Source organism: Protopterus annectens, chromosome 5.part1 (genome assembly GCF_019279795.1).
Source record: "Protopterus annectens isolate FY-2018-M chromosome 5.part1, PAN1.0, whole genome shotgun sequence".
In the NCBI taxonomy this organism is placed as follows: domain Eukaryota; kingdom Metazoa; phylum Chordata; order Ceratodontiformes; family Protopteridae; genus Protopterus; species Protopterus annectens.
In genome coordinates, this window is record NC_056736.1 from 61,093,596 (window position 1) to 61,106,317 (window position 12,722).

The 12,722-nt window shown below is 38.8% G+C and overlaps 1 protein-coding gene across 2 annotated transcripts in view; it reads right to left on the reverse strand.

The window, feature by feature from the left end:
• TDRD3 (tudor domain containing 3) overlaps window positions 1–12,722 on the reverse strand; it is a 1,563,842-nt gene that overhangs the window by 1,296,541 nt on the left and 254,579 nt on the right. For both annotated transcript variants that reach the window (XM_044072885.1, XM_044072886.1), the window contains exon 2: window positions 5,692–5,776. In XM_044072885.1, coding sequence (XP_043928820.1) covers window positions 5,692–5,776 — 85 coding nt within the window. The remainder of the gene's footprint in view (window positions 1–5,691; window positions 5,777–12,722) is intronic.

Consider the following 12,722-nt stretch of genomic DNA (forward strand, 5'->3'; position numbering starts at 1 on the left):
TAGACAGCATGCTGTAGGGCAACAGGTAATGGTACTCACTCCTGTCAGACACTACAAGCTGCAGGCAGCCTGGGAGGGACCCTACAAAGTAATAAGGACGGTCAGTGATGTTAACTACATGGTAGCACTGCTAAGGCTGGAGGCAGGGGCACAAACTGAACCACTTTAACATGATGAAATCTTACCATGATAGGGAGGCCCTTGTGCCGAGTATCTGCAGTGGATGGCAGGAAGAGTGTGAGGGGGATCTGGTGACTGATCTCCTCAATAAGGCTCAGACTGACACCTCATTGGAAGGGGTAGCAATGTCCCAGCAGCCATCCCCTACCAGGTTCAAGAAATCAGAGCAGTGTAACAGAAGTTTGGGGGCATGTTCAATGGGAAACCAGGGTGCATCCACCTGGTGCAGCACCATGTGGATACAGGATCCCTAAAGCCTATTAAGCAGGCCCCTTAAAGGGTACCTGAGAGAGGCAGACTCTGAGGAAGGAGATACAGGAAATGCTGGAAATGGGGGTAATTCAGGAGTCCAGCAATCCCTGGGCCTCCCCAGTGGTGCTGGTACCAAAGAAGGATGGCAGCACCAGGTTCTGTGTGGACTACAGGAAATTAAATAGTTACACAGAGTCAGACGCTTAGGACAGATGAAGCCCTAGAGCAGCTGGGAAGGGCTAAGTATCTTACCAAGGGTTACTGACAGGTACCCTCAACTCCCAGTGCTAGAGAGAGGTCAGACTTTGTGACTCCTTTTGGCTTGTATGAGTTCACGAAGATGCCCTTTGGGATGAAAAAGGCTCCAGCGACTTTCCAGAGGCTGACAAATCGTATCCTAGCAGGAGCAAAAGATTTTGCCCTTGCTTACATAGATGATATTGCCATCTACAGCCATTCCTGGAAAGAGCACCTTCAGCATGTCAGGGAGGTGCTGAGCAGACTACAGAGGGCAGGGTCCACCATTAAGCCCAGCAAATGTCAAGTGGGTATGGCAGAGGTTCTCCTACCTGGGACATAAAGTGGGGAATGGTAAGATCAGGCCAGAACCTGCCAAAGTGGAAGCTATTCAGGCATGGCCTGTAACTGTTAACAAAAAACAGGTGAGAGCATTCTTAGGGACAGCAGGGTACTACAGAAAGTGTATCCCCAGTTATAGTACCATAGCTGATCCCCTCACAGGCATGACAAGGAAAAACAGGCCAGATGAGGTATTGTGGACCCCAGAATGTGAGAAGGCATTCCAGAAGCTTAAAGGAGCTTTGGGAGGACCTCCTGGGTTAGCCAATCCAGATTACAGCAAAGAATTTATTGTGCAGGTGGACGCTTAAAACCATGGGGTGGGGGTTGTAATTAGCCAGGTTCCCTCAGTGGGAGAAGAGCACCCAGTGGTATATCTCAGTCGTAGGATCCAACCCAGGGAGGAAGGCTACGCAGCTGCAGAAAAGGATTGTCTACCCATACTGTGGGCACTGCAGAAACTTCAGACTTATCTGTATGGAAGGAAATGCCCTGTAGTTACAGACCACAATCCCTTAACATGGCAACATTGAGCCAGCCAGTAAAATGCCAAGTTACTAAGGTGGAGCCTAGGGGTGCAAACATATAGGACAGTGCAGCACCGCAGTGGGGTTGGCAATGCCAATGCAGATGGGCTCTCAAGACAGGGAATGGAGAAAGGTATTCCCAGATAGGTTCAACCCTCTCAAGCAATGTTTTTCATGGGTCACTTAAAAAACAAGCTAGAGTTTTCGGATTGGGGGGGGGGGTCTCACTGCCAGCCCAGTTATCTGGAATTTTGTAAATAGTTCTATGTCATTTGTGAATACTGATAGGATTTATACAGAACTATATGTTATGTGTATATTAAACTACTGGTAAAGAAGTGTGTGTTGAACAGGGTTTGTACATTATTGAGCTTCAAAGATGTGCCCACAGTGTAACCTACTGGAAAAGAATAGAAATGTATATAAATTATATACCTGTGCAAATGTATGTTTTAACAGTACAAACTTTAACATACACAGTTAACTTACAAAACTTCAAGAAAATAAGTCGAAATAAAATTATTTTCCGACTGTGTTATAAAAGTTAGTTTCAATGCAGCAAGGAGACAGGATGTCTAGAACTAGGGTGCCTTCTGCATTGTTTTGTCTTTTATTGTTCATTTGCAAACATCTGAAAGCAACGTATTTTCACAGAGAGATGTCAAATGTTGGACACTGAGGGGTTTAGCATGGGAAGTGAAAGTCAGGTGACAAAAAGTGATGTCATCCAAGCTAACCCAGCAGTAATATTGGATATTAATTTAAGAACTCTATCACAGACAGACTGTGCATTTTGTATTCTGTCTTGGACCTAGCAAGAACATCCATTCATCATCACCACCTGCACTTGCCTCACTTTAAGTAAGATTTAGGGTACAGTATTCTCTTTTAGATATAGATTGGAATATAGTAAAGATTAGTTTAGACTTTTTCTGTATTTTTTTGAGATTGTCCTGCAATGCTGTTTTAAAATATTTCCTGCGATATTGAACTCTGAAGTAACTATGTTTGTGTACTGAGTATTGATTTGTTCTTCTATTATTTATTATTAAATATATTTAAACCCATCTTTGTGGCTGATATTTGTAAGACATCTTTAAGCTCTTAGGATATTTGCATATGTATTTGGTGATGCTGTACAGGCCACTCCTAAATAGCCTTGCAAGTCTTGTTCAGACTACCATTTGGATAACAGTAACATTACACAGTAGGATTAGACACCCTTTGTTAAGGGCCTACAAAGTAGCTGATAAGGTGTTCTGGTGATAGTGAGAACTACCTTATAGTCTGGGCAGAAGGGGGCATCGCTAGTAAATCTGTGCCAGCCTTTGTGTGTGTGTGTGTGTGTGTGTGTGTGTGTGTGTGTGTGTGTGTGTGTGTGTGTATAAAACAAATCTCTAAGAATGTGGGTGTCAGCTACTTGGGCAGGGGCATGAAGCACTGGTTGGATAGAGAGAGTGTTGGAGGACTTGGCTTGGAACCCTGGCTAAGAACTCAACTCTATAGCTGTGCCAGTGGGGAGTCTTACTGGGGATCTGGAGAAAGGGAGAAACCAGCCCCATACTGACTGCAATCTCTGTGTGCTCTTAAGGGAAATTGAACTTAAATGTGTGTGTACTTGTCATCCTCCTAGTGTGCATGTCCCCCCACTGTTGCCAGTGGTGAGGATTGAGGCTCCTTGATTACTGGGCCAGTGCAGACAGATGGGAAGTATCCTGACATGTATACAATACTTCCTCCCAGTATGTCAATGTTTAGGAGCTTTTTGTACGTCTTAACGTAGACTTGGGTGAGAAGGCTACACAGTGGCACATAGCAGAGGTACAAGTGTAAAAACTCAGAGATTTCTTGGTGCAGAGAACACAGAGGTTTTCTATACAGAAGAAAAACCATGATTAAAGTCAGGAGGTTATGGTAAGTTCTTGCATAACTGCACTGCGTTCAGCAATAGTTCATTGTTGTGGTAATGCTGACAGATGGAATGAATCCTGAAGCTTTAGACAGACTGGCAGGGGTAAAACAGAGAGTTTGAATCTATTACCCTTGAAGCATGGATTTGGCAAAGCCAGTGATGGTTCTGGAAAAGGCATCCATCTTGTAATTCTTTACAAAAAGAAATGTGAATGGAAGATAAACGGTGTGGATTTAGAATCAACCCCTTTGAAAAGAGCACTTGAAAAATTTACAACCTTTTGTAGAAATAGCTTTAACATTACTTAGAAGAGATTTACCAAGGAACAAATGACAAAAGGAGGCAGCAAAGGATCCATCCACAACCCTTTTTTCCCCATTTTGCACATGGGGTCAGGGTGTCATCTCAACAGTGACAATCATCTAGAGCCAAGGTTCACACCACCAGGTGGCTAGCCCTGCCGCTGTTATTCTTCCATACCAGACACTCACACCCACACACTATGGCCAGTTTAAAGTGTCTAGTATGCCTACTGCCATGTCTTTGGAATGTGGGAGAAAAATAGAGCAGCCAGAGAAAACTCGCGCAAACACAAGGAGGATATGCATTCCAGCAGAGAATCAAACCAGGGAACTTCTTGCTGCAAGGCAACAACGCTATCTGCTGTACCACTGTGCCACCCCTGCCTCACATATCTTCACTTATAACGCGGTTATGTATACTATTAAGTGATTATGAGTTACATGTCCAATAAGCACATATTGTGCAACTGATCCTTTTTTTTATTTTACCCTTTACATATATTCCAGGTATAAGTAAGTAGTGATGGACCCATACTGTTTGTATAACTGCAATGCACTGCACTCGGGCTATGTCTAAAAATCGGCTATCATGAATGTAGTGCATTACACTAGTCAACACATTATAAAAATATATCAATGAAAGAGCAAATATGAATATACACATACACACACACAAGCAGCACACCAGTTAGAATTGCTTTCACACACTGCTTTATTTCACAAGTTCAGTTTTTTGGGCAGCATGCCTACTGAGTCTCCACATTTTCCATGCGTCTGTGACTGACTTTTCTGGGTGCCCCAATTTCTTCCTAAATCACAAAGATGTGCCATAATTGAATTGTTGATGCTCTGTATGTGTTGTGTGAGTATGAGTGCACATGAGCATTTAACAGTGGACTGCCATCCTGTTAAGAATGAGCTTCTATGCTGTGAGCCCAATGAGGTTTGGAATAGGCTCGAGCTCTCCTGCAACAGATTAAGTAGCCAAATGAAGATGAATACATACATACATATATACATAAACAGAATCACGGAGAAAACAGAGACTAAGAAATGAATATCCATGTATATAGACATCTCATACACACCTATAATTATCTTTTTTAGGTCCAAGGTCTCTAAAATAAAATTCTAAATCCTACTCTACTCCAACCTCATCATAAAGACCATTACCAACAAAAAAACAAGGTCATCCTTACAGTGAATTAAACTCTTAGAACTCCTTATACCCATGGGAAGATAATCCCACAATCTATAACAGTAAAGATGTTCGGTCATCCATTACAGATTATTTCTTACATTCAAGTTATGGCAAACAAAACCAAGACTTTACAATGGGCTCTGTGAACATTTACAGGCCCATATCATACCCCCTTACTAACCTATAATTTAGCAGAAACAATACAACTACCAGTCTCCCACTGTAGGTCATTCAGCCACAGAAGGCCAAATGTTTATTGTAATACTTCTGCACTCTCTCTCCAGCCTAGTCACATCCTTCAGACTACAACTACAAAACCTAGCCTCATAGTCTAAATGGGCCTAATCATATCCTTACACAAATAAATAAGGACCTCCCATCATCATGTGATAATATACCTACATATCTTTTTGATTAAATAACAACCTTTCTGGACTATCATATTAACAGGAAATAGATGCATCAAGGTTGTCAATCACAGAAACACAGGTCTAAAAATCTCAACACAGCAACCAATAATGTCATGATTCAAAGCATAAGGATATTTATCATTTGATAAACAAGATCCTTGAGATTAAATATGTTAAAATTGCAACTATCAATTACTGCAGGGCCAGTAAAGTGCCTATACTTTCAAACATATGGTTTGCTATACACTGCTGGCAATGTATTTTTATAAAAGATAACATTAAATCAAAGGGTTAAATTTCCATTTCTTTATTAACCAAATTAACTTACATTAAGGGCAATACGACTAATTTCACTTAAACTGATATGTTCAGAAGAGGCTGTGCAAGCTTTAATTCCTTCTTCAGATAAATACCTGTGAAGAAAAAGAAACAGTTACTGTTAATTAGATAGATGTTACAGCATCCTTAACTCCATTAATTTTTTTCTCACTCCATACCCTGAGTGTTTGTTTATGAGTAAATAACCACAATGTCCTTACATAAATCAATACACAAATTTTATAATCAATTCCAAATAAAGATAAATATAGGTTTTCCACTCTTAGCATATCAAAATTAATTGGTGATTCCATGAGTTTGATAATGGAACAAAGATTAACAATTTTAAATTCCAAAGTGTAAGGCTTCAATTCCTGAATTCATCAAACCATGAGGCATGAAAATATACAAAGAGTAATCTCAAACACTGTTCGGAAAAGAAGCATCTGTACATTAAAAAAGCCCGACTCTCTAGTTATAATACCTTTAGAGAGGATTTAATGATAAAGGAACATGGTGGTACTTCAGAAGGGGATGCAAAACACAAATGGAAGTAAAATAATATGTAGCAACATTATCCAATTTAAGCAAATAAATACATCAGACTAACAATATTCATAAAAAAATCCTTCACCACCTTTTTGTACCCGGAGGTTGAATAATATTTTGACGCAGATTCGCGTCTATAGCGACAAGCTTCAACTAGTGAAACAACGCAAACTTTTGAGGGACCATAATGATTTCATATCAGGTCATATTTTTGTTTGGCCTAGAACAATAAGAGATTCTACCACTCAAAGTGGAGAGGCTATTAATATATCACATGTAGACTCTGGGCAGTCGTTTCATGCAACCTCTGCACCTTTACTCACGATTCCTCCAGAGGGAGCTCATGGTCAAAGCTACCAACATTCTAGCACTGATCCGCCTACTACTTTGGCAACTGATGTCATTGGTGCGACTCCATTAAGCACTCCACCACCGAACCAACTTGCTCTTCATAATCCTAATGATGGACTGGGACTTGGAGCAATTCAAAGAACTGGTACAAACAATAAGGTGAATGAGAAGCAGTTTTTTCCGTTTCCGATCAAACAATCCAGATTTGCGAGAGGACGCTCTCACAGCAGGGGTCCGAAGAAAAGGAAGCACTCGCAGGAAAGGTATGGCCAGAAGAAAATGGCTTGGGACTGAACTGTTTGGTGTTTAATTATTCCAGTATTATTTTATCTGACTCTGACATTTCTCTTTTTAACAAAGGCTTAAGTTTCATTCCGTCACAACCAAGCAAGCTGAATGAGACTTTTGTTGATTTAAGGTTATTTGGTCGCATGGTAGCGTTGAAAGTGCATTTTAAGGACTGTGATAATTCACATAACAATGAAGTATCATCTAGAGTGTGTAAGCGCAGAAGTACTTTTACACCCATAACACCTCCAGTCGTTGAATGTTTTATAAAACTCTGTGAGAGAGATTTTTATGAACACTATTCCACTAACAACAAGAGGAATAGATATTATAATTTGACTAATACTGAATTTGTTTCTCTAAAAACATTGCGTGTGAATGACAATTTAGTAGTCAAGACAACTGATAAGGGAGGGGGGATTGTCTTATTTGACACTTGTGACTACATCAGTAATATGGAAATACTATTAGATGATGCAAGTACTTATAAAATGGTGGATGCAAGTGATATTGAAAATATAGTAAGGAACATTCATGATACACTTTATGACATGCTGATGTGTAGGCAGATAAGTATTGAAACCTACGAGTTCTTTCATATTGAGAATCCATTGATTCCATGTTTAAAGGGTCTACCCAAGATCCACAATAAAATGTTCCCAATCCCTATGCGTCCGATTGTTTCTGGCAAGGGATGGGCTACTTCAACCATCTCAATTTTCTTAGAGAAATTATTGAGACCAATAGTGGATAATATATCAATTATACTTAAAGATACATATCAGTTGCTTAATGATATTGAACAGTTACAATATGATTGGCTTCAACAAGAGAATTTTCTGTTAATTACACTTGATGTTAAGAATCTTTTTACCTGTATACCGAATGAATACGGTATACAGGCTATTAGAGAACTGATGGTGAATGAGACGACCTTCACTGTTGACAGACAAATTCTTGTTTGTCAGCTTTTGGAACTGGTATTACAAAATAATGTCTTCCTATTCAATAAGAAGCATTACTTACAGACATGGGGTGTTGCTATGGGCACCCATGTGCTATCTCATAAAATTTAGTAGTGTACTTCTGGAAAAAACAGCATTTGTTTAATAGTACATGGTCTGATAGAATTAAACTTTACAGGAGGTTTGTAGACGATGTCATTGTTGTATGGGAAGGTACAAATTTAGAGTTCCAAGAATTTCTCAATTACCTTGCGTCCACCACAGAATTTCTAAGATTCACAGCTGAATATTCAAAAGATACTATAAACTTTTTAGATGTTAGTCTCACATTTAATCATGAAAAGAGGTTGTTTTCCTCTTTATATAGGAAACCTTGTTGTCTTCCAACAAGAAGAACACTATACTAAGTTATAGTAGTATGCATCCTAGATACATTTTTTCGGGTATTATTAAAAGTCAGTATATTAGGTTGACTAGACTATGCAGAGATAAATACATTTTACTAAAGGAAGCAGATCGCCTGGAAGATCTACTTCTCAATAGGGGTTACGACTCCCGTTTGGTCAGGTGTATCAAAAATACAACCTTAGGATTATGTAATCCCATTACTGAGGGTATAGATGGAATCAGTAATATTTCTAGACAACATAGTAATGTCTCATATTTTTCACAACATTCTATCAGTGATAACAATAGGTTAAGATACACGATGAAGTATACTAATGATATTATTGAACTTAAAAAAATTATTGTTAAACACTGGAATGTTTGAACAATGGATGATCATATCAGAAGCATAGTGGGTGACAAACCTAGATTTGCCTTTAAGAATTGTGACAACCTTAAGTTAATTTTTAATTATGATGACAATAATACTAGACATGTTTTTCAGATGACTCAGTCCAAGAAAGGGAGTTTTCCCTGTGGCAAATGCAATATGTGTCAGTATATCACAGTTACACAAACATATGAACATCCACTTGGGTTTTTCAAATTTAAGCCTAGAGGGTATGCTGATTGCAATACTATGAATTAGATTTATTTGGCTACCTGTAAACAATGTGATGTGTTTTATATAGGTTTAACCAAAAGAAGATTCAAAGACAGAATCTATAATCACATCTATGATATCAGAAAAAAGAATGAGTTAAATGCATTAGATAGACACGTCAATTTATATACAGAGCATAGTTTCAATTTTAGGGTATTGCAAGTTGTCACACCTAGTTTAAGACAAGGTGACAACATGAATCATCTGGCTAGACTTGAATTAGAGTGGATCTTTAGATTAGGGGCACACCTACCACCAGGTTTAAACCATTATGTTTCCCTGAGACCTGTGTTAGAGGCTAGAGACAATAGGTAGGGCATAGTGAGGTTTTAAATTGTCTTAAGTCATGCGATTTGGGCATAGGGCTATTTTTGGACTATTTTGCTACATAAGTGACCTTCATTTATTAGATGAAACACTATATAGTTATAGATTTGGTTTCAATATAAAAAATTATGTGTTTACTGATGAACATATTTTTTGTCACATATACAAAAGCTTTTTACATACATTTCTTGTACTGTAGGGTCAATCAGTTTCCCCTTTTTCTTTAGAGGATTACATAATACATGTCAATGGTACCTACTATTGGTTTGACGTATGCTGTTATGTATGCTGCTATTTCTACATTCTCATGTATCTTTAATGTATTTATATATATATATTTAATGTTAGTTCTAATATAGTTTATTGTGGGTATGGTAGTTATCTATTTTACATTATGTATTTATGATGGTCACAACTTAAATGCAGGTTTATGATTTTGTGTGCGTTATATATTCAGATGTGTTTCTTATTGCAGCCTTGCACTACAACTGCTTGAATAATTGGAAGCTTAAGTATTATTATGTTTAGCATTCTTAACTAGTTTTTAATGATGGGTACAGTATAAATGCAGACTCTGTGTAGCGCTATATATTCAGTTGCGTTTTTAATTGCAGCCTTGCACTTTAATTGTTTGAATAATTTGAAGTTTAAACATTACCATGTTTAGTATTCTTAATCAGTTTTTAATGATTTTAATTGATTGATTGATCAATTATATGAGTTGAGCCCTGTATATAAGGACAATATTAATTCAAAATGTTAGATCTGAAGAAGCGTGCAGGTGGCACGTGAAAGCGCTCATCTTTTTTTCATCATTTTATGGTTCAATAAAAGTCCGTGTAATCCAGTCTTGATTCCTGTTTGTTTCGTGGAGGCTTCAACAGTTTATTTTTACATGTAGCAACATTATCCAATTTAAGCAAATAAATACATCAGACTAACAATATTCATAAAAAAATCCTTCACCACTCAACAACAAGGCAATAAAACTCAAAGCGAAGTAAAAAGATAGCATGCTACTGTGCCAATTAGGTCACCAATGGAAACAGGTCTAGTCTGGAGTTAGTTTTATTTTATTTTACTTTAACTTTTCCGGGGTATGCAGTATACATTAAAATATAACAGGTGCCTTACAAATTATCAATTACTCGCAAGTCTAGAATGAAGAGGAAATTATAACTGGGTTCAAGTATGTGTATGACAACAGCAAATCTTCATGAAGTCAATGTTGCAGTAAATCAGAACATCTGAGTTTAACCACCTTTACTACATAATGAAGCTGGCCAAACAAATGTGGGTCTTACACCTACAAATGATGGTACGAGGATCCCTTAACAAAGCCCATGTGTTTCATCTTCCAAGTTTATCAACATGTTTAAAAATTAAGGGTGGTGCAGGTGAAATAGGAAATTAAAAAAAAGAAAATTACAAGAAAAAATCGAAAGAAAGAATGGAATAATAAAGTAATAACTAGATAAAAAAGTGAGACAATACTTAAAATATACTTCAGGAAACAATCCTAGAGATAAAAATCGATAAAATTCACTCAAAATTAAAAAGATGAGGAAACAATGAAAATAACTTAATGAAACAAATGTTACTATCAGCAAGTGTGCATTCACACAAACTAAGAAGAGAAGGATATAAAATCAAGCTGCTAAATTCAGAGAAAATCTACAATAACTTATGATTCATGTACAGGCTTTCTAACATGAAACAAACTGTGCAGTGAAACAAGTAACTGTCAGAATTAACACATTTTAAACCAGTCTTGGAGATAAGAGTACATCATTAAAGCAACTTCAGCGTCATCAGAAAGTAAAAGACAAAACAGGAAGAGCCATAAAAATTTTGAAATTAGCAAATCAAATGGATCGTGCAATCCATACTCTTCAGCCCGTGATGGTGAAAAAAGTCATCATTAAACAAATTACACCAAACAGGAGTGCTATTCCTCCTCATGCCCTTTCATCTCCTTAGAAGGAATATTAAGAGTTTGCATAAGCCATAGTCAAGGGTTGGGGTTAGCAAAATGGTTAAGTTGTTTACCTTACAGACACAAGGACAGGGTTGGATTCTCACCTTTGGGAAGCATGGCTAAGCAAAAAGACCTCCTGATATTGTTAGCCAATAATCATTTATGACCCTATAAGGCTTGGCAAATGCAAAATAATCTGCAGCTATTTATTGATGACTATGAAAGCAAGAAAGACAAAAAATAAATTAACTTTCCCAGTGGAAATGTCAGAGACCAATCAACACAAAGCAGAATTAAAGACATGAAGGCAGACAATACTGAAGAAAAGACCACCACTGTGATAAACAGAACTAATTTAGATTACGAAAAGGATGCACAGGTCAGACAGCCAAAAAACAACATCTTGCCGCCTGAACCCTCCTTACTGTTCCGCACTGGCTCTCAGGGCCATGGCTGGCTCATCTAGCACATGGTGCCCATTCCTAACATAGCACTTCCTCAGTTCTTCAAGTGAATAGCAAAAATACTTCAATTTACACTGTAGCAAGTCCACTGGTACATTTGTACCAATCAACGTTCTACTTGCACACCCCCCTTCAGGTTAAAAATGTGGGTCAGAGATGAGTTACAGTGTGAACGAGTGCACCAATAGATGCAGCACCCCCATTAGAGCAGACGTGAGCAGTAACGTCCGAGTTATGGCGGCAGCTACCAAGGCCAACAACAGCAGAATAGCTGCTGCCATATCTGACTACAAGACAGAGGTCTGTAGAAGAGTTCCAGCCAGAGAACTCTACAGCCCAAAGTAATGCCTGCCACCCCACAGTACCAGCCAGGCCCCATAGCTACCCTAAACAGACAGATTCTGCAGCCGTCCAGAATAGGGACCCTCCTCTCAGAAGCCGCGGGTACCAGACAACATCCCGAAGACAGGAGTTGGTACCACAGAGGTCGCCAAGAGCAACCACACCCCAGCGAAAATGGAAGAAGACCCCAAACCAGGAGCACACAGAGCACACCTGACCAGTCATGGAGCAGAACCCACACAGCCTCCAATGAAGTCCCAGAGGCGCCTGACAATCCCACAGGCAGCCAGGACTCACTCGAGAGCGAAACCAGCAGAGAAACACCTAAAATACTTCAAAGGAAAAGCATATGGAACCCCACTCTAAACCCTAACCTTAGCACATTCTCCAAGGTGTGCGAAAATGAGATAAGAGAACTACTTGACTGCAAGCCCAAGCACAAGTACAACAACGGCGAAAAAGATGCCCTCACCTCCCTTTCAAAAAACAATCAGTTGGTTATCAGAAAAGCGGACAAAGGGCCAGGAGTCATCATTATGGACAGACAAAAATACGTAAGCAAGATGCTAGAAACATTATCCAACAGCACTTGCTATCGCCCAGTTACCAAACCCACGGTACTGAACAAATTCAGAACCACAGACAACCAACTGACAAAACAGCTAGCAGACAAAATCTCGGAAGAAGAATTTGAATTCATAGCAGTTGATTCCCTGACCATAGGAG